General features: G+C 43.2%; 3 protein-coding genes across 3 annotated transcripts in view; all 3 read left to right on the top strand.

Annotated features, from left to right (window-relative positions):
• lpgat1 (lysophosphatidylglycerol acyltransferase 1) overlaps window positions 1-6,156 on the top strand; it is a 42,747-nt gene extending 36,591 nt beyond the window's left edge. Inside the window, exons 7-8 of the mRNA XM_070987414.1 lie at window positions 2,302-2,408; window positions 3,286-6,156. Coding sequence (XP_070843515.1) covers window positions 2,302-2,408; window positions 3,286-3,437 — 259 coding nt within the window. The 3' untranslated portion in view covers window positions 3,438-6,156. The remainder of the gene's footprint in view (window positions 1-2,301; window positions 2,409-3,285) is intronic.
• A 4,962-nt stretch (window positions 6,157-11,118) lies between these two features.
• Window positions 11,119-15,639, top strand: nek2 (NIMA-related kinase 2). The gene is made up of 9 exons (XM_070987527.1): window positions 11,119-11,287; window positions 12,036-12,253; window positions 12,378-12,618; window positions 12,774-12,856; window positions 12,946-13,072; window positions 13,223-13,457; window positions 14,260-14,314; window positions 14,426-14,502; window positions 14,841-15,639. The coding sequence occupies exons 1-9, from the start codon at window positions 11,192-11,194 to the stop codon at window positions 15,044-15,046; spliced, it is 1,338 nt and encodes a 445-aa protein (XP_070843628.1). The 5' UTR covers window positions 11,119-11,191; the 3' UTR covers window positions 15,047-15,639.
• Window positions 15,640-16,385: 746 nt separating this feature from the next.
• On the top strand, window positions 16,386-20,469 carry slc30a1a (solute carrier family 30 member 1a). Its single transcript, XM_070987584.1, has 2 exons — window positions 16,386-17,299; window positions 18,638-20,469. Exons 1-2 carry the CDS (start codon window positions 16,738-16,740, stop codon window positions 19,531-19,533), a joined length of 1,458 nt encoding a protein of 485 aa, XP_070843685.1. The 5' UTR covers window positions 16,386-16,737; the 3' UTR covers window positions 19,534-20,469.
• Window positions 20,470-21,654: the final 1,185 nt, after the last annotated feature.

Here is a 21,654-nt window from a genome sequence, read left to right as displayed (position 1 = left end):
ATATTCAGAATATGTGCTTAAATGAGAACAGAAATGGGTTAGAACTTTTTGTTATTTTATTTAATGGATTGTGTGAAATCTCAATTAATCAGTGAATCATTTTGTCTATGAAATGTGAGAAGATATAATTCCCCACAGTGTATGTTGACATCATCATCATCATCATCATGTTTGTTTTATCTGAGGATCTGTACAAAATCCAGAGATACTCTGTTTATAGTAATGTAAGACAAAGGAAAGCAGTCAGTCGTTCCATTTGAGAGGCTGAAATCAAAGACTGACATTTTTGTTTGAAAAGTGAGGCGATGAACAAATGAATCTATTATCCAATTAGTCGCTAATTAATTTCCCGTCCTTTCAGTGCAGTTTTAGACCACTAATAATCATAGTTCAGGCACATTCTGAGCCAAATGCCTCATTTAACAACTTATTCAGACTTAAACCGGCACCTTCAAAGCAAACACTCCTGTGGGAACTATTTTCTATTTTCACAATATTTGGATTTTAATTTAGGGAAATGCTGGCTCAGGCAGCCGCAGTCGTACCTGCAGCAGAGTGAGGAAACGTGTCTGTGCTCCTGACAGGAGTGCTTTTGCCTTCGCTCGGATTGCTTTTTAATATTTATCGATCACTTTAGTAATCAATACTGCATCACTTATGACTTTCCTCCTACAGAAGCCTCCCTCACAGGCACAGACGTACTCGTACAGCGGACCCTATCCGGCCGGGACTATTGAGCCAATGTTGAGTGCAGAGGAAACGTTTGTCTCAGGGAGGAGACTGTAACCTCTATTTGAAGGTGACCAGGAGCTGCCTGTGTGGGTGCGCAGCTGACTGGGGACCCCTTCTGGCTGGAAACAAGATTTCAACAGCACTCTCATTATTGGCCTGTAAAAGTGACCTTTCTGTCTTCACGGTGTCGACCAGTGTGTTCGTCACTGCGTTCGTCACCGCGTTTCTTTAAAAAGGGTTTCTCCGTCGTGCTTGTGAAAATTTCATTTTTTTTAAGCCAGCTGGAAATGATTCATTTGAGCACTGAACAGCTAGTGGAGGTTGACCACTAGGTGTTAGTCAGGCTAATGCAGAGAGATGAAGACAGGAAATTAATTGCCAACTGTTTTGATAATCAATGAATCGCTTAAGTAAACAAAAACGGAAGCAGCGCTCCGGTTTCTGCTTCTCAAATGTCAGAATTTGACGTTTCTTTCATGTTGTATGATGGTAAAGTGAATATTTTTGAGATTTTTATTTTTTATCTATTTATTTTTTTGGACAATTTCCTAACTTTGAGAATGCACAAATAGTCAAAATGCTGATCTTTAATCTTCATCTATAGAGCACTCATAATCCAACTTTCAACGTTCAGAGTCAGCGAAATAAAACCCAGGTCATAAAATCATCAGCTTTGAAAAGAAAACAGATAAAAGACAAAAGAAGAGATGAAACAAACAGCAAAGTGCAGACGACTGAGCTTAAAGAGGCGCGTTTATACAGTCATGTGACTGGTAAATCACCATGGATACAAAGTAATCTAAACAACTTAATCATCCCACTTTTCCCACAATATCATTGCTCATGGTGGATACAGAATGTAGAATACTTCAACCATCTTTTCAGAATATTTCCAAGCAAATAAAATCTTTCATCTTTAACTCATTAATAGATAAAATATTGAATATCTGTTTTGTTTTTCAGTCCCAGGCGTATTCTTTATTCTTTAAACCTAATTTTCACCAATTTTTCTGTTGGTTGATCAAACTAAAACAATTTGAGACGAATCAATGATGAAAACCATGTAAGTCGTAGCTCTGTTAATGCCTCGTTGTGCCCCCACAGGCACCACAGACCCCACTCAGATGACAGACGTTGTGTATGACTGCAGAAAGCAGAAAAGTTGACTCTAGGCAGAATTTAATGGTGCTGCTTCTCTCTGGTTTGGATTTTCAGCTTCATTTTCTTCTTCTTCCCACACACTTCTAACCAAGCCCATTATGTGCAGCTACATGACTTGTCTGTCTCCTGTCACGGCTCCCCTCAGCACTTCTGTCTCCCTCTGACACTCTGATGAGCCTGCCAGCTAATGAACCCCCCCAAAAACAAGCTGAAGCTAGAGCAAACACACAAACCACCTTAATGGATTCCAGTCTGAAATAGACGGCTCTGCTCAGGGACCACGGCTGACACCCTGAGTTTGGACTGCAGCTTCCACGGCAGATCAATGCAGACGGTTTCTGCTGAGTGAGACTTCAGTCATCCTTTTCGGGGTTTCATCTCGATCCCTGTCTCTCTCTCTCCCTTCAGGATGTACCCAATAAAAGAGGTTCCTATGGAGGCAGAGGCCCTGACTGACTGGCTGTATCAGAGGTTTGTGGAGAAAGAAGAGTTGCTGGCCCACTTCTACGACACAGGTCTGTCTCACTGAAATCTGAATTCTCCTCACTGTTGTGTAATGAAATATGAACTATTAACTAACTTATATTTGTAAGGAGACACACTGTCAACTTCTGAATGTTGACACAAGACTTTTTTTTTTTTTTAACCTTTCATCAACGAGCCCACTGCTAGTAATCGACCTTTAGCAGCTTAAACATTTGGGGGGCCCCTTGTACTGTCAAGTTTGTATACCACTCAATAAGTAGAGGATAGTTAGCCGAGCTTGCTAATGTTAGCTCTAATTCCCGCTGGATGTTACTTTGCCAGTGTGCCAACGCTCAGCAATTATTTTGACTTCCATTTTATGTCGGTTCCTGTTTTATTCTGAAAGATTTAAATGCGAGGATGCATTTCTGCGTGTCATGATCCCTTCTTTCATCCTGTCACTCCACTGTCACAATGATAGCTTCCCCGTTGGAAGTCCATGTCATGCATGTGCGTACTTTCCAAACAAAGCCATTTGAAATCAGGTTACCTGCACTGGCTTTGCACTGTGTTCCTTATGCATTATAGAAAAGAGGTTCATGGGTCCAGGTGTCCATAATTACTTGCGTGGCCGCTTTGAATGGCAGCTAGCCGCTTGGTTTCATTGATCAGGTTTTATTCAGCCACCTCTTTGCCCATTTTTGGCTTAGCCGGGAGTTTGGTGGAGTCAGGCACTGCCAAGATGGTGATGGACAAGGCCACTGACACTGAGCTTCACAATGGTTCTTCAGAAAACTATGAGAGACGTCATGGAGACTACGTCCATGTTTTATACAGTGTGGTCATATCATTTAGTCAGTAGCACCCATCTGTGGCATCTTGGTTTAATAAATCTAAGTAAGTCTGTATTTCTGTCTCCCTCCACAGGATCATTCCCCGTTGAAGAAGGACAGAAGGAGGCAGTCTCCCGGCAGATGACCCTCGACCCCGTGTGGCTGTGTCTTATCCAGTCGTTTGCTTTCGTGTCCGGCTTCATGTGGTACAGCGTCCTCCAGTACCTCTACTGCTGTTTATTTTGAGTGCACTGATGAGGCGAGAGTCTTTATCGGACCACTGGAAAAGCCTCAGGATCAGTTGGTGTGTGGCCCAGCGTCATACTTGCCCCCTACGATGGATGAATGTACATTTTCACCAGTGGAGAGACTTAACAGGAAACAAAACACATAGGACGTACACAAACACTCAGATTACAAACACCCATACAAGACGAAACTGGTCACAGGCATAGTTAACTTTGACACAACCCTAACACCACACACTCGCTCCAACGGCCTAGCAGAATAATCTCTCGCACTCGTCACGACTCACATTTTGATGTTTACACGTCCTCATACACGTAGACGCTCACACGTACATGACTTTTATTCGAAGTTAACGAAACGAGGCTCAGGACTCCTCCAGAAGATGCTCTGGACCGGACTCTCTCTCCTCCTCCTAGGCTTTAGCCGTAGTAGTTTTACAGAGTATAAAGTATGTATGGACTTGTGTGTGAGTGAATATATGTGACTAGAAGCATAATGTCTGCCCTTATTCTTCTTCCTGGCGAGAGCTGATGAAGCCCACTGGACCTCTCTTTCAGCCCGCTGACTAGCCGGCTGGCCACACCTTCCAGAGCGAGTGGCTGTTTGAACGTTGAGGCCGCACAGCCGGCCGCTCCTCTGGCCTTCATTGCACTAAGGATCCATACTGCCCTAACTGCTCCCTGTCCCAGGAAATGTTCCTGAGTGGTAGCTGTCAATGTTTTAATTTCTTTCGTTTTCTCCCCCGAACCCGCATATCTCCACAACAACGGCCATTGTATTTGTTGTTGATGTCTTTTTGTTGACTTCTTCTTTTTTGCCCTGTTTCCACCTGTCTGTCAAGGCAGTATTCTGAGCTCACTGAGAAAGGGGGATCATGTTTACACTGGCGGCCCTGCTGAAAGCCTAAAGGGACGGTGGCTATGATGCGGCGCTCGATTAAGGATTGTTTGTGTCCGACGTTGAAGGGAGGAAGAGGAGACGGTGCTGTAGTGCTAACTTTAAAAAAAAAAAGAAGAAAAAAAAACAGCGGTGCCACGCAGGGCGAGAATTGCAGTCTGATCAGCTAAAAAGTTCCTCCCTCTTGTGGATTACCCTTTTGTCACCCTCTGCTCTCCAACATGCACACACACACACACACACACACACACACACACACACACACACACACACACACACACCCACACACTCATGCACACAGAGCCATGTGCAGCTACACACAGCAGAGTAGACGTCTGTCTCCAAGGATCATCTCAGCAAGCCAGACTGAGAAGGCAGAGACTCTTATTCCCCCATTGGACTACATAGTTTTACAAATATTTAAGCCATATGCTTAGTGTCGTCGGGGTGGGAAAAGACATGGGGGAAAAAATATGATTTTTATAGAAAGCTACCCTAATGTTCAGCATTCTAAAATAGAGATTTTGGCTTACAGAACTATAGGTGTCATTACTGTAAATTTACAGCATAACCTGCCTAAGTGAGCGTGTGTGGTTGTCCCCCCCCCCATTTTTGATATCTATGATTCATGTCGTGTTGCTCTGTGACGTCAGAGTGTGGCGGCAGTCTCACCACGAGTGGTCAAATTTGATTTCATTTTAAATCTCATGAAGTGTCGTCCTCATGTCATGGTATGTTTAAATCTTGTACATAACGAAGCTGAGGAAGAGTTTTCTCTGTTGGAAATGACTGAAGCGTTTCTCTTTTTTTGGTCGGTGATAATTTCAGAGAATTTTAGCTTAAAATATCATCAATGTTTTTTTGTTTGTTTGTTTGTTTTTAATGAGGTGAAAGCAAGGATTTTCCCTTCACTTCTCAGTGTTACCTTTTTTTTTTGTTTGTTTTTCCAGGAAGTTGTTGTGCTTCAAGACATCAGTGCTACTGTACCGCGTGCTGGCTGACACAGCGACACACGGGCCCAGTTTCAAACTTGTACCATTGTACATTACAAATGATCATTTAGTGGAAACCTCGACTATCAAGCCTTACCTGATGTCCTGGTAGACCACAGTCCAAAACAATGCTGTTTCCTCGCACTCCCCCTTGACAAACACTCGAGGTGTTTGTTATGCTGATGGTTTCATGCTCAATCTTGGCCCGTGAGGAAGGGACCACTCTTCACTTGCGAGGGAAACTCTGGCAGGGCCCTGCAATGATGCAGCTGTTCTCTCTCGAATGTACTTGTGTTGTGGTTTTGAGGTCAATTATATGTAATTTGCTTAGTCTGCTTTAATTAGGAAAATTATAGAGGAGCAGCAATTATCATTGTCATAAACGAATGCATAAAGGGTGCATTTTAGTAGTGAACTGCCCTCCCTCTGTGCCACTGTTGGTAGAAACTGTGTGTAAAATGCAAGAAAAGGGCTACCTGAAGGGGTAGGTAAAACATTTGAAATCAGGCTGTAAATGTGATTCATCCAGCGGCCCTTTCAGATTCCCCTCCATCGTGAGAGTGACTTGAAATAAAGCTTCATCTTTTTTCTTTTTTCCACCCTTTACCCCCTTTTTTAATTTAATTTTCTGACCATGTTTCCAAAGAAGGCAGGGAAATAATGTTTTCCTAGATGTGGTTTTAGGAAATAAACACAATAGGGATTTAAACAAATTATATTAGAACTGTCTGTACTTTTCCATTTTGTACTTCTCCTTTAATTCCTAGCTACACAGCCATTTTACTACACAAAAGACTTGTGCTGGAATAAAACATCATAAAGACCCTAAAAGTGTGATGCTTGTCTTTTGACATGTTGTGTGGACTTAACATGATTAGACGTGTGTAATTAAAAAAGAAAAAGCTTTAAAAGATTAGTTTGACATTTGGGAAATTAAGCTTGTTTTTTTGTTTTTTTTTTTTTTTTTTTTTTACAGAGCATTAGATTAACACAAGTGTCATAGCTGCTTCAGCCAGCAGCTGCTTAGCTTAGCTTAGCTTAGCTTAGCTTAGCATAGAGGAGGGGAAACTGCAAATATTCAGGCACCTGTACTTTACTGGAGTCTTTCAGAATGAGCTCTTTATACCCACAGAGGGAGCAGGACCTCTTCCACAGAGTCCACAAACCAAACACTGGCTGCAGAGAGCGCCAGTGTTTGAGGAGGGAGAGACTAGGGGTAGCAATCTGCAACCTCACCACTAGATGCAACCAAATCGTACACACTGGTCCTTTAGCTAGCCAGATAACTTTAACTCTCTTCAAGACTCCAATAAGCACATTTCGCTAAATGTCAAACCAGTCTTTAATTACAATGCTGACTCCAAAAAAGTTGGGACTCTGTAAAATGTGAATAAACAGAATGAAATCTTTTACAAACAAACTTTTTTACCAGCAACTGCTGTTGTTGATCTCATTTTGTAACATCCTTTATACAGTCATGTGTTCACAAAGTGGTGAACCTCGCTCCATCCTTGCTTTCATACCCAATCATGACACTATCACCTGTTACCAATGAGCCTGTTTACCTGTGGAATGTTCCAAACAGGTGTTTTTGGAGCCTTACTTTATATCATTATTATTATTATTTTATATAACATTTTTTAGTAGGTGTTCTCTCTGGTCTGCTAATGAATGTGAATGTCAGCGCTCACATTTTCTCCTCACTGAGTTACCAGCTGGCAATGGTCCCCAGGTAACCAGAGCCTGTGTTTGCACAGGTCTGTGCCCGTTGTTTAAGTGTGTCAGTCACTAGCTGTTGAAAGTCACTGGTTTGTGTTACAGAGCTCTGATTTCAGCCACAAGACTGCAGAGATCTGCTAATCCTGGCAGAGGTTCATCAAACACAAAGACATGACTGTCTTTCCTGTCTGGAGCAAAGCTATTACACAGCAGATCCTTCAGTAAAAGCACTAACATGAATAGAGCCAGACTAGCTGTGTCACCCTCTTTATAGTGTTTATGCTAAGCTATGCTAACTGTCTCGTTGCTTTATCCTACAGGCATGAGAGTGGTATCAATCTTCTTGTTTAACTCATTTAAAGTCACTAGGAAAGAATTCAAAAAGTCATCTTTCCTGCCAATCTGCTTTAATTGGATTCACTGGTTAAGTGGAAACCAGAGTTGCTGTGGAAATTCCATCAACTACATTTCCATAGCAGCTGCAGAGATATGCAGAGGGTCGGGTCTGCAGGACAGCCACATGCTCCAGGCAGCCAATGGGACCCGTGGGTGAAAACAGCAGGAAGTGAGCTGGAAAATGGGATTAAATATGCACGAAGCTTCACCGACATACCAAGGGGCTAACAGTCAGGAGCCAGGGTGGCTGTTGCTCAGTGTGATGTCCAGATGGAGAAGGAGTGTGTGGAGAATCCTGCTCCTCAGTGCAGCTCAAAATCTCTTCCCAAGGTCACCCACATTACACAGACAAATTAGTCTCCAGAGGAACCTTTGTGTCCTCTGCAGGAGGACCAGTGTTCCTCCTCAGACACCTGCAATGAAATATTTCACAGCTACTGCTCCCCAAGGTCCTCAATGTCACGCTTTGGTGCCTCTTCCCTGTGAGCGCTGTGGTTGTGGTGGCGTCCCTCGAGTCAGCAAGCAGTAAAACACCCAACTGTGGAGACGAGGCCCGGGCTTGAATGTCACTGCAGCAGCCACGGGCATCGCAGACTTTCCCTCCTGCTGTCACAAGAGAGTGCGATGACAGTGATGGCTGCTCGGCAGGATCACATGCTTCTCATGCAAATATTTGTGTCAACACACCCCGTTGGACATTATGTGTCTCAGGAGTGCAACAGAGGAGAAACACACGAACTTTGATGTACAGGGAATAGTTCACAACTTTACTATTACTAGCAGGAAAATTCCAGAAAATGCATTGTCTCATAAGTCCTGAGTGGTGTCTTGCCGTGTAGATGGTTTCAGCTTAATGTGTCATGATTTAGAGATGCTGCTTCCATTCCAATACAAAGGATGTGCACAGAATTTAATTTGAGGTCTTTGATACACTTGCTTGCTTTATTTATTTATTTATTTATTCATTTATTTATTTTGCCAGTCTCATACATATCTGGCAAATATGTAGACGTAGCTGCAGCCAGCGGCTGGTTAGCTTGTAGTAGCTTGGCACAAAGACTGGAAATGGGGGAAAGTGCTAGCCTGGCTCTTTCCAAACGTAGAAATATTTGCCGCCAAAGCTCGGGTAATCAATACATTATGTCTTGTTTGTTTAATCTGAACAAAGTCCAATTGTAAAAACAACAATTTGTCATTTGAAGAGTGGTCGTGTGCCAGAGTGTTTCTTGGTTGGGAGCAATTGGCAACCGGTGGAGACTCCAGGATGTTTCTGGTTCTGGCCAAGAAAGGGTCCGAAACGTTAGCCCCCATAAAACGGCAAACCAAAGACATTGTAGTAGTGTTTATTAGTGAGTCTGAGAGGTGCTGGTAGGTGGATTTTGTCCCCTTCAGACTATACCAGGCTAGCTGTTTGCTTCTGTTCCCAGTCTTTATGCTAAGCTACGCTAACCAGCTGCTGGCTGTAGCTTCACACCGACTGTGAAGATATGAGTGTCAGTTTCATCAGGAAAAAGAGAAACAGTTCAGATTTTCTACTCAAGAGGTTTATTTCTAAGGGCCATGAAGACTTCTCAGTTAATGAGTTTTTATTGTGGATGTGGTTTTGTGGTGTTTTCATGATGTGATGATGTATCTTGCTGACGATCTATCCCTTTAATATTCCTGTCATTAGCTTGAAGCCAGTGGTTTTCATTCGTTGTAGAGTATCACTCTGCTGCTCTGGAATACTAAAGACAAAAGAGCATCCAGGTGAGTGTGATTTGTGTGTTGTCTTGTCTTGAGGAGACTGACAAACAAAGGGGTCACAGGTGACATGGGCGCCATAAGCATCCTGTGAACCCCCAGCGGAGGTGAGGAGGTTATTATGGGATGTGGCCGTCTGTCCTCCCCTGTCACTCCTGGCCTTTAACAGAGGCAGCTGACGTCAGAGCGGCCTCGGGCACCCGACTGTCTCTGTTGTTTTTAGCTGTCAGTTTTCCACCCTGCACCCCACCCCCCATCCCCCACCCTGACTGTTCCTGGCTGATGTCCAAACTCCTCCAGCTCTTTGTAGGAGTGACCTTTGCAGAGGCAGACTGACAGACCGGCTCGGGCGTTCACTCTCTTGGTGGCGTGAGCGGTGTCAGCGTGTGGTACTGGCAGCAAAGAGGGCTGAAAGGATCGTTTGAACGCGGCTGTGAGCGTGGCTGCCCAATGAGACGAACGTCACAGACAGAGATCCCAGAGTCTCAGGCAGGGATCACACATCAAAATGTCCTTGTCATGAGAAATATAATCTTTTGTCTGTCACATGCAGGATTTACTCCAGTCATGCTTTAAGTAACAGCACTGCTGCTCTACTCCTTTTAAAATTTGTCAGAGAATGAGAAATGTGATACAAAAAGAAAAAAATTATTACTCCAGTCAATATACAGATCTAATCAGTCTGACAGCCTGCGGCCATGCCATGCAAACAGTAACCAGTAATCTTTCAGAAGTATTTACTGCTGCTGTTTGTTCTCCAATAAGCATGTGTGACTTTATTAAACACAGTCTGTTAAACTTCAGCTGAGAAGATTTTACTGCATACACAATATTTTAAATGCTCAAATGTTTAATTGCCCCTGAGATATTTTTAGTGAGCTATTCTTATCTTTGCGTGATTAATTTTCTAGACAGCCACTTTTACTCTGCCTTGAGAAAAACTTGAAGTCCCAGTGCTGCCGAAAGAAAATGTTCTCCACCTCTGTACATATCGCAGTCACTGAGAGTGCTCTCCAGACGCATTTAACATATTATGTGATTTTATTTTTATTTTTTTTAAAGGGGGAAAACAGCCCCACACAGGCTATTTTAAGAGGATTCACTCTCACTTCAACATTTATATCTTTCAAATTAGATAGTGACACTTTTATTGTTTATTATGCCAGTAGTTGCCAACAACAACTCTTCCTGGGCTCTACACTTAAATAAAAAACAGCAATATCATCTATATACCCAGGCGGATAAGACCACATATGGCTCACAAACATTAAGTAGAACAATTAATATGAACCTAAACATAAATCTTAATGTATTTGTACATCCATATTGCAAAACAAGTTTAAGAATGATAAATGAATTGCATGTTTAATATTTTCTGTATACAGAGAATAAAATAGAATATTAATTCAGGATAATGGAAAATATTGGCTGCTGACATTCCTCACTGTGCCATTCATAAAGGGGGCAATGGGGAGCGAGACAATTAATTTATTGGTCTTATCAGCATTGCAAAAATATTGATTACCTGTTCAAAGATGCTACAGATTACAATCCAGAGAGAGGTCTGAATTGTGCGTTTCTGGCGCCACCCTGTGGGGAGTTGAACGCGTGTCATGTACCCGCTCTACTCTCGCGGTTTTCAGGCGCTTAGCAACCTCACGGCTTGTATACTCGCACTAACCAATCAGGAGTCATCGTTCGGAGAGAGCGGGCCAATCACGACCGACAATTTGGGCACCAATTTAAACCGAGAGCGTGCGCTTCCTGTTTTGTTAACTGCAATACACATGAGTGAGTGAGCGAGCGAAGGAACCGAAAACCAAACATTTAGACTATTTAAGCATTTTTCTCCGGGACGAAGGCGTCCTCAGCACAAGAGTACACCGAGAGCCTCATTCGCTGGTTTAAATTCACTTTGAACTACTGTTTAGTGTATCGATAACTGGTCTAGCAGCAAACTTTAAGTACGGTAATTTAACGTTAGCTTCGGCTCACAGAACTAAGATGCCGTCCCGTGTGGAGGACTACGAGGTGCTGTACACTATAGGCTCAGGTTCCTATGGAAGATGTCAGAAAATAAGACGAAAAGCTGACGGGAAAGTGAGTAACCTTTACTTATTCAGTCTGCACAAAACACCGCCCACCCTCCGCGTTAGCTAACAGCTATCGGTCACGGTCACCTGCCCGAGGTCTTTGTTGCAGCCACCAGACGGTTTGTTTATCGTTGGTCGGTAAAACGTGATCCCAGCGTGCGTTTCAGGTGATTTAGACGTTGAAATGCGTCAGTATCAGTGGTTGTGTAATATGGTTCATACTGTCCTTGAACCTAAAGGACATCGCTTGAGTATCTTGAGATACGTCTTGCCTGTTTTCAGCAGGCAAAGTACAGGTGTAGTTAGTTAAATTTGCTAACTTAGCAAATGCTATCTTTCCGTGTCACTCTAGGTGTTCAAAGAAGCCTCTGACATTGACACAAGTGGATGTAATATAACCTTTTACCTGGTTATATATGCAGCTATTTACGTGTGAAAGGATTAGTCCATCGACAGAGGATCAGATATTGATAATGGGATATTGTTCCAGACGTAGTTTAAGCAAATATTTGCTGCCTATATAAGCACCACTGCTCAATTAAGTATGATGAGGGCTTTTGCAGCTACAGCCTGATTTTGTCTATCAAACATTACATAACTAACTTCAGTGAGTTAGTTTGATAATTTAGGGTAATTCCCTCATTGGCATTTGTTACCATTGTCCAGCAAATATATCATAAATGGATGTTTTCTAATGTTTTTTTTTTTTTTTTTTAAATTTTTAGGCAGTTATTTAAGCCAGTTTTGTCTTGTAGATCCTCGTGTGGAAGGAGTTGGACTATGGCACCATGGCGGAGAGTGAAAAGCAGATGCTGGTGTCAGAGGTGAACCTCCTCAGGGAGCTCAAGCACCCAAACATAGTTCGCTACTATGACCGCATCATAGACCGGACTAACACCACGCTGTACATTGTCATGGAGCACTGCGAGGGTGGGGACCTGTCCAGCCTCATCACCCGATGCATCAAGGAAAGGTGATTATGTGAGCCTCAGTGTTGAAATACAATTGCGATTCATTTCTCAGTCATGTATTCCTCCACTCTAACGTCTGCGCTTCCTGAGTGCAGAATTAAGAGTGTGTGCTTTTTATCATGGCAGGCGTTATTTAGAGGAGCAGTTCATCCTGCGAGTCATGGCACAGCTCACATTAGCCCTGAAGGAGTGCCACAGACGCAGTGATGGCAGGGCCACGGTTCTTCATCGAGACCTGAAGCCAGCCAACATCTTCCTCGACATCAGGCAGAATGTGAAGCTTGGAGACTTTGGCCTAGCGAGGATCCTGAACCATGACACCAGTTTTGCAAAGACATTTGTCGGGACACCTTACTACATGTCTCCAGTGAGTTGTTAATCATCTGAGGTTTTTCTTTTCAAACTACCCTTTTATGGACACATTTGGAGCGTTTAAACTGACCTCTTGATCCTCCTGATTACAACCTAATTGTAGCTTAATCGGCCCCATTTGCCCCCATCTGTCAACATCTTTTCTTTCAGGAACAAATAAACCGGATGTCATACAACGAGAAGTCAGATATTTGGTCACTGGGCTGTTTGCTGTATGAACTCTGTGCATTATCGTAAGTAACTCCTCTGCCTGAGCCGATTTTTCCCAGCAGCTGGTTCAGTGACTGCAAATCTGACATGCTCCTGCCTCTCTACTGTTTAGCCCTCCGTTTACTGCTTACAACCAAAAAGAGCTGGCAGAGAAGATCAGAGAGGGGAAGTACAAGAGAATCCCGTACCGATACTCTGAGGAGCTGAACATCTTGCTCAGCAAAATGCTCAACTTGAAGGTTATAAAGGAATTATTTCACAATTCTATGATTTTGTGAGGATATTATTAATTATTGGAGAAACTTAACTTGTGCCACTGCTACTCAGGTCCTGTCAGTTTGTGTTCTGCTGTAGGTAGGGTACAGTAATCTGTGTTTCTCTGTTTCCAGGACTATCTGAGGCCCTCTGTGGAGTCTATTCTCCAGAGCAGCCTGTTGGCTGACGCTGTCGCTGAGGAGCAGAGGAGGGCAGATGTGCGGCTCCGGAGAAAGTCAGCGGACACTGACCTTCACCTTCACAAGGCGGCTGAGCCGACACCCTCCTGTGCAGCGGAGCTTAGACTCAGGGAACAGGCGCTGCGGGACAGAGAAAAGGCGCTGAAGGAACGTGAGGAGAGACTGGAGCGTAAGGCTTTTCCCCTTCTTGCCGCACAGACCTGTCTGGTTAGGGTTTAATCACACTGAGGCCTGGCCATGAGACAGTATGACCCCTGCTGACCTGCAGCTGGGCTTTTCACAGCCTTGAAAAACTAATTTAAACCTGCTTATAATGAAAAATGAATAGCTGTGGATTCTTTATAGTAATAGTAAATACTGTAGTAAATAGTATTGAACTGATGTCTTTCTAAAGTGATTGGGGGATGTGTCAGTGAAGTTGTTTATTTTAAAACTACCCTCCCGTTAAGTCCTAAAAAAATATGTAGGTGAACTTGTTTAACAGGAATAGGTTTGTTCTCGCTTCTTGAGATGGATGTGTTGCAGCCAAATGTTTGTCTACTTTGAGTTTCTTCCACATCTACAGCACCTGGCTGACAGAATATAGCTTACTGTATGTACACTCAGTTGCCAGTTTATTAGGCAAACCTAATGAAAGCTGTTGCACTCTAATACAAAACGGCCCTGCAGCAAATCCTTTCATGAAGGTGGTAATGTTTAGTTTTTGTTAAACACTGTTTTAGAGAGGTGTTGATTCAGCTTTTTGTAGGCTGTAGTTTGTGGCGTTAAACTGTGTACAGAGAGGTTTTTCTATTATTTGCCCGCATCACATCTCTGTAAAATGTAATATGGCCACACAGTTGAACATTGTAAGCTTCCTGAATGGAAGGATTTATTGCTGGACTGCATTGGTTTCAAATGGTTGTACCTGACAAACTGGCAGCTGTGTCACAAATTCCAAAAATAAGACTTTTTTTGTCCTTTGATTGCAGAAAGAGAGCAGGAGCTTTGTGTTCGTGAGCGACTGTCAAATGAGAAGCTTTCGAGGTAAAACTTCTTTTATGAAATGAAACAATCCATGCTGATCCTACAGTGTCATCATTTATCAGTGTTACCAGCTGATTGGTACAAACTCTTTATTTTTATCTGCTGTTTCAGAGCAGAGAGTTTACTGAAGAATTACAACCACGTGCAGCAGCAGAGGGACCTGGCACCGTTCTACGGCAAAGGCATAGGTATGGGACTTGAACGAAGACCTCTGGACCAACTGAACCGAGACAGGAACTGAGTGTTTTTATGGGTTCATGCTTCTGTTTGGGATGTTGGATGACTAAAATTAAGTTTATTTATGACATATTTAAGTCATGTAAATACTGTTTTTATACACCAATAAAGATTTTAATTAAGCCTGTTTTTATTAATACAATAAAAAGAATTCAGCTCATGTTACACACCTGACAATCTGAAATCTAGCAGTCATGGTGGGTCGCAGAGACTGTTTTAAGTGCTGCCAGATGACATGAAGTTTAGTGTGATCTTTGCTCATTACTCACTCCTTACCGTTTGGTTGTAGATGAGGAGAACCTTTCCCCCGGCAAGAAGAAGGTCCACTTTGCATGTGTGAGCAAAGAGAACCGGCGTCCTGATGGTCGTCAGAGCGTGACGCCCCAGGATCTGATTTTGAGGAGGCTGCAGGCGGCCAGTCGGCGCACTCAAACGCTGCATGAAGTGGAGAAGACCTGTCAGCTCAAGAGCAGGCAGATACTCGGCATCCGCTGATCCCACAGATATCACTGACTTGTGACTGAATGTGAACGCCTCTGAAGACTTTGAGTCATGATAACTGGATGTAAATTTAGCTTTATTTATATGATAAATTATAGCTGTGGTAGTGAGGCTTCAATCCTGTATACCGCAAACTTTGTAGTTTCAGAATTTTAGTTTGATGTGTGGATGGTAAGTTCAGAGTGCTATTGTGATTGTTAATGTATATTGCACATTGCTAAATATATGCAAGTCAGTTTTCTTTCACAAACTTTGGAAATGGACATAAAAGGGCGGATTCTTTGATGACTTATCTGTAACAGCAGAATTTAAAAACATCCTGGAGGACATTTTTGTGCCAAAGATGTATACACAGATGGTAAAAATTTAAATATAAATAGTAGTACAATTTGGTTTGATGTATAATCCCACAAAAGTATATAAAAAGTTTTGTCATTCAAACGTCTAGAAGGGATTTTAGGGAAATCCTCTGCAGTACATAAATCAAAACGGCTACTCAGAAATAATTAGTCTTTAATTACCATTACAATTTAACCACAAATGTGCCCTACTGTGTTTCATAAAGACAAATAGTGGCCACAAGGGGTCATCAGTTTTCCCATCAAAAGTCAGCTGCTGAATTGGGAGAGACCTCTGCCAGTGATTATAGGCAACAAATCGTTTGCTTGATGAATAGAAAATTAGAGGTTATAATTAAGAGGGACAGTTGATGTATCTCATGGTTTTGCTCAATAATATGCCTTCAGGTTAAAGTTGATTAAATAAAAAGACTAAAAATGACAGTGATATCACAATGTTTGGTTTAATTTTGTTTTAACACATTCAAGGTACTTTAGGCAAAACAAAGACAATCGAAATTAAATCATCAATAATTGCCATGTATTTTAATTAGTATATACTTAGATATGTATAAGCGGGGAATATACTCTCAACTATAAAAAGGTTAAAAAAAAAAACGAATAAAAGATGATCATGGTAAAGGGCCGATGTTTCTCCATTTACATAGATGTCTACTGTATATCTTTGTGATTTTTAGCAGATGAGGTTTTCCCAACTGAAAACTCAATACTACATGGATACAGATGGAATACAGATATCATCGCGAGATTAGAGTTGCCTTTAGCGTGCGTAGCAACCACTGTTGTCTGTGAGTAAGTGTATCTGTGGACGCGCAGTACTACAGGGCACGCCCACTATTGATCCGCCCACTTGCGAGATTTGCAATATTTGACCAATCAGATACCACTTTTGTATTTTCTTAACCAGTAGGAATCCTCCGAGGCGTGGCCTTAATGTGTCGTGTTCCGTGTGGAAAGTTTACCGGCTCGGGTGCAAAGTTTCAGCCGTCTGCAAACCGATGCTCGACGGCAGGCATATCTGAAATACGCTGGCGACAACTACTTTGGACTTAAACGTTTACTAGAATCGTATCCTGGAATATTTTCAGCCGTGGTCGTCTTCATCCTTAACCGAGTGATGGCGCCGTCGATGGATAACATCTGTGAATGAAGACGCTGTTAGCACTGATCGTATTGTCTCAGGAAGCCACCTAGCTTAACACAAGTCGTTAGCTTGGAGTTGTATTGAAACGGAGAGCTAGCTAACTGAAGTCCTAGTGAGCTCGTTAGAAGGCACGGTGAAACACTATTTAACGTTAACTCGAAACTTGACTTGACGAAGGGAAAATGGCCTGTGAGCCTAACCGTGTCCGGCTGCTATGTATGCTTACATTGACTTTTGGGTTTTTCATTGTGGAAGTGGTGGTCAGTCGGATAACCGCATCTCTATCAATGCTGTCGGACTCTTTTCATATGCTGTCGGACGTCATTGCGCTGGTGGTGGCTCTGGTCGCGGTGCGATTCGCCGAGAAAACCCATGCGACCAACAGAAACACCTTCGGGTGGATCCGGGCAGAGGTGATGGGGGCTCTGGTCAACGCCGTCTTCCTCACTGCGCTGTGCTTCACCATCGTCCTGGAGGCGATTGAGCGCTTCACCGAGCCACATGAGATCGAGAAAGCGGAGGTGGTCGCCGGGGTCGGTGCTGCTGGGCTTCTGGTCAACCTACTTGGACTCTGCCTGTTCCACGGGCACGCCGGCGGAGGCCACGGGCACTCTCACGGAGGTCACTCTCATGGAAATAAGAACAAGAAGGGTAAAACTGGCAAGACCCAGGGGTCTTCCAGAGAGGAGACCAACAACTTAGTGGGAAATCACAACAGCCCGGGTGATGTAAAATCGATCAATGGTAAGTATGGAAAACTGGAGCATTTTTGTTGTACTGTGCTTTTGTCCCAACCTTAATCTTATTGTGTAGTTTTTTTTATATTTACGCGAATTCTACGGGAAATATTTAGCCACAAACTCTAAAAACCCAGCCTTAGTATGTCTCACATTCAATCTGACAGCATTGTTTGCCGTCCGGATTGCGCAAGAGTAGGTAGGCATACTGAATCTGCTCCAGGAGGACACCCTGTCTGAGTGACTAATCTTTATTGTTTCTTATATGACAGTGGCGTCTGTGTTTGCTGTCAGATATTTGTTTGCCCCCCCCCCCCCCCCCCCCCCCCGACATAAATGGCTAAAGCCTCGAGTTCCACGCTTTTTAAGACTGACCACGATCGGGCATATACATGCAGATGTAGAAGCGTGTGGGGACTCAGCCAAGAGACAAGTTCTTACTTGTACGGTGTTCCATCTATCAAAATTTCTAGAAGTGTCCTACATTCTTCTTCACTGCACAAGTGGATTCATACAGTAGTGATAATCTGATTGTTGTGTTGTTGTTGCACAGCCATATCTTGGTCTGAGGTTGCTACAGCCGTACATAGAAACAGCTCATTTTTCCATCTGCTTGTTATGATCAGATAAGAGTTTCATGTCTGCTTGAGAATGAAGCGCCATACCACCCTTGAAAACAGCTTCCTCTCCCCCTCCTCCCTCACTCAGCCCCATACAGAAGACCGTGTCTCCCCCACACTGTTAGGCCCCGCCAGTTTCAATAACTGGAGCCTGCCCCTACCTCCTCCCCTGTGCACTGGTCGCTGTTACTAGGCCATACATCAGTGTAGCCATGGAGTCGACAGCCACAGCCACACCATTAGCCGCTGATGAATGACCCGGCGGCATAATGGGGTGGAAGCGAGCAGCCATTGCTCAGGTGCCATTCCCTCAGAGTTGTATATGCTGCATGCAATTACTAATTGAAATAGTTTCATGTGAATTACTGCAGAGTGTTTTGTAGCATTTAGGATCCTACATGCTGGGAGTTTTCTTTCATTAATTCAGCATGGCTACTGGTATGTTTCTTCTGTTAAATCCTGGAGTGGTTATATCACAGACTTGGTTACAAGAGTGAGTTGTTTTCCAAAGTGTAAGCTAGAACATTATTATCTGTTATTTGCGCTTATTGTTGTCAGTTTTTCTGCAGTTTCATACAGCAGCTTTTTGTATTTAGGTCAAAGTTCAGTTGTGCTGTCTGTATATCAGTTTTGAGTGCTATATTATGTCAGTGTCAAAGTCTAGCTGATTGTTACACTTTGACTTTATGTTCCCCTAAACTAACATCTGTGTTTCTAATCTTAAGAAATTACCTGTAAAGACAGCTCAGAGGTGCAGATGAATGGCAGCACCCACTATGAAGATATGGACCCTGACCACGACTCATCGTCGCAGCTCAACATGCGCGGTGTCTTCCTGCATGTGTTGGGAGACGCCCTGGGCTCTGTCATAGTTGTGGTCAATGCTATCATATTTATCTTTGTGTGGCAGCCCTGTAAAGCTGATGAAATGTGTGTGAACCCGTGTATCAACAGCCACACCACAGACCACCACCATGTCAATCACACACTGGTCAACCTGCTGGAAGGCCCCACTATGTCGACCATGAAGGTTGCCGGCCCCTGCTGGGTTCTCTACCTGGATCCCACACTCTGCATCATCATGGTGGGCATCCTGCTGTATACTACCTACCCACTGCTCAAAGAGTCAGCCCTCATCCTGCTGCAGACCGTGCCCAAGCAGGTCAACATGCACCGGCTCAATGAGCGGCTCCTGGGCCTGGACGGCATCCTGGCCATCCACGAGCTGCACATATGGCAGCTAGCCGGCAGCCGCATCATTGCCACGGCACACATCAAGTGCCACGACCCAACATCTTACATGGAGGTGGCCAAGCGCATTAAGGACTTCTTCCATGATGAGGGCATCCACGCCACCACCATCCAGCCCGAGTTTGTCACATTCAACTCGGAGTCTCGAGACTCCCTCTGTGAACTCTCCTGTCGGACTCAGTGTGCTCCCAAGCTGTGCTGCGGCTCTGCGGACAAACAGAACGCAGGCCCTGATAAGAAAGTCGCAGGTACTGCTGCCTCAGCCCTGGAGGTGATCAGTGAGACCCCAGAGCAAGATGCAGCCATTTCAGTGTGCCCTCAGCCAGGGGTGGAGGTTACCATCACTAGAGAGGTGGAGTCGTCTCTGTGAGATGGAGGGGATAGAGAGAAACAGAGGAGAAGCTGGAAAGCCACCACACCAGGCTAAAACCATTGTCATGGATGCTGTAATCTTTTGACCCATGGCTCGGTCGTGGCCCAGACAAGGAAATCATTTTCCTTAGCCTTTTATTCTCTGTTGCGCCAGGTGTTTGGCTGAAAAAGCCTCCCAAAATCCCTCTCTGTTCATGCATTTGAGCCGTTTCTTTCCATCTTTTCTCTCTGTGTACCTATTTCCACCCCATCCCCTCCCTCCCAGCATCTCCTCTGCCTCTCTGTGATGCTCATGTTGTCTGTTGCCCTGGAAGTATGGTGGCGATGCATGTTGGGGTCCACTGATCCTATCTCCTCCAGGACTGGAGCGAGGCCTGCATGAGTGTCCCTCATTAGCACCGTGTTGTGATGCGTCATCTCGTCCCATGGTGTTTCTGTGCCAAAGCTTCTCACTGCAGGACTGAAGGGATCTGAGAGACGTCCTCTCCTCCAAAAGGACACACACAACACATGCAAGTTGGAGCACACGTCATTAGGTTATTTTGTTTAGCCCATGGACCTGTTGGCAAAGAGTCTACCTTTTTTGTTTTCTGCGTAGGCTCTGAGCAGATCTATTTTCTTACCCTCTGGCCCCAAATGGAAGACTATTGTATTGCATACTAATTTAAGTATTTAAGTTATTAGAAATGATCTATTTCTCTCTGTAGATGCTGTTTGTAATTAGTTTGGATGATAGAAACATTTTTGCAATTCTTCTGTCTTGAATTTTTTGACAGACCATCTATGCTGTAGTCAGTTTTTCAAATGTGATGTTTTCTAACAGTTTTGTTTCTCAAGACTTTTCTCTGGCCTTGACTCAGTTTTAAATGCATTAGTTGGATACAGAAGCCGTATCGACACCTATCACCTTGCCTTTTAAATACTAAACTAAAAACTGCTGTGGTATAGCACTAAGTATAGTAGACACGGTGTAACTGAACCTCTTGCAACGGCACAGTCACCTAATTAAATGTTCATTCACAAATTTGATGCCTCGCAAGCCAGAGGGTTGGGTCTTGTGAAGAAATGAGCCCTGTATGCCGTTAAGACTAATGAAACATTATTCTCTGTATGAATCTGTACTGGAAAGCTTTCTGATGATGGCTGTTGAGTTGAGTTAAAATCCTCATGAATGTGTCCGGCACCTTGTCACAATCCATGCTGAGGGACTTTTTATATTTCCAGGATGTTGTACTACGTTTGCATGACCAAACTGGGACCTGGTGTTCGACGTTTAGGAGCTCCTCTAAGAGCTCCAGTTGCTGCTTACCAGTATCTGCTGGTATCCCCCAACATTACTCAGAACTGTAGGGAATGACTCATCTTAAAGCTTTTCTGTCCTTGCTTTGGACAGCTGAGCAGGCTGTTTTTCCTGTATTGAAGTCCATACAGTGGCCTTTAAAATTTTATGAAGTTTCACTCATCACCACAGATACCATTTAAAGGTGATCCACTGATGCGTTCCACATTTCCACTCCCGATTAAATGTGTATGCAATATAGAATTATGTGCTGGGAAATATATTTTGATGCGTTCCTTCATTTGTAATGTTTTTGGTCACTTTTATTCTGTGTCTTTAAAGACTTCAGCTCTATGTGCAAATTGAAAACAAGTGTTTTTTAATTTTAGATATGACATGTCAACTGATGTGTTTTTGATATACTATATATCTACAGTACCTGTCCAATGTGTCATTGTGAAATAAATAAAATATGGCTGTTTGGTACAGTTGATGGACCCAAATTTGTAATTTGTCTTATTCTTCTTTTCTCTATCCTGATAAATTGGTGTTATTTTTTATTTAATTTGAAATGGGGCACTTTGGGCAATTTAATATCAAGAACAAGCTAAAAACATGCTCTTTAAGATCCTCTTTGGACATGATTTGACTCATCTATCTATCTATCTATCTATCTATCTATCTATCTATCTATCTATCTATCTATCTATCTATCTATCTATCTATCTATCTATCTATCTATCTATCTATCTATCTATCTATTGAATTACAAATAGTAATATTTCACGTCATCATATTTAAAGTCATTCATTTATTTATTTATTACGCTGAATAATTACT

This window comes from Chaetodon trifascialis, chromosome 19, assembly GCF_039877785.1.
Source record: "Chaetodon trifascialis isolate fChaTrf1 chromosome 19, fChaTrf1.hap1, whole genome shotgun sequence".
NCBI classification, from domain to species: Eukaryota; Metazoa; Chordata; class Actinopteri; order Chaetodontiformes; family Chaetodontidae; genus Chaetodon; species Chaetodon trifascialis.
This window is presented reverse-complemented; position numbering and strand designations above follow the sequence as displayed.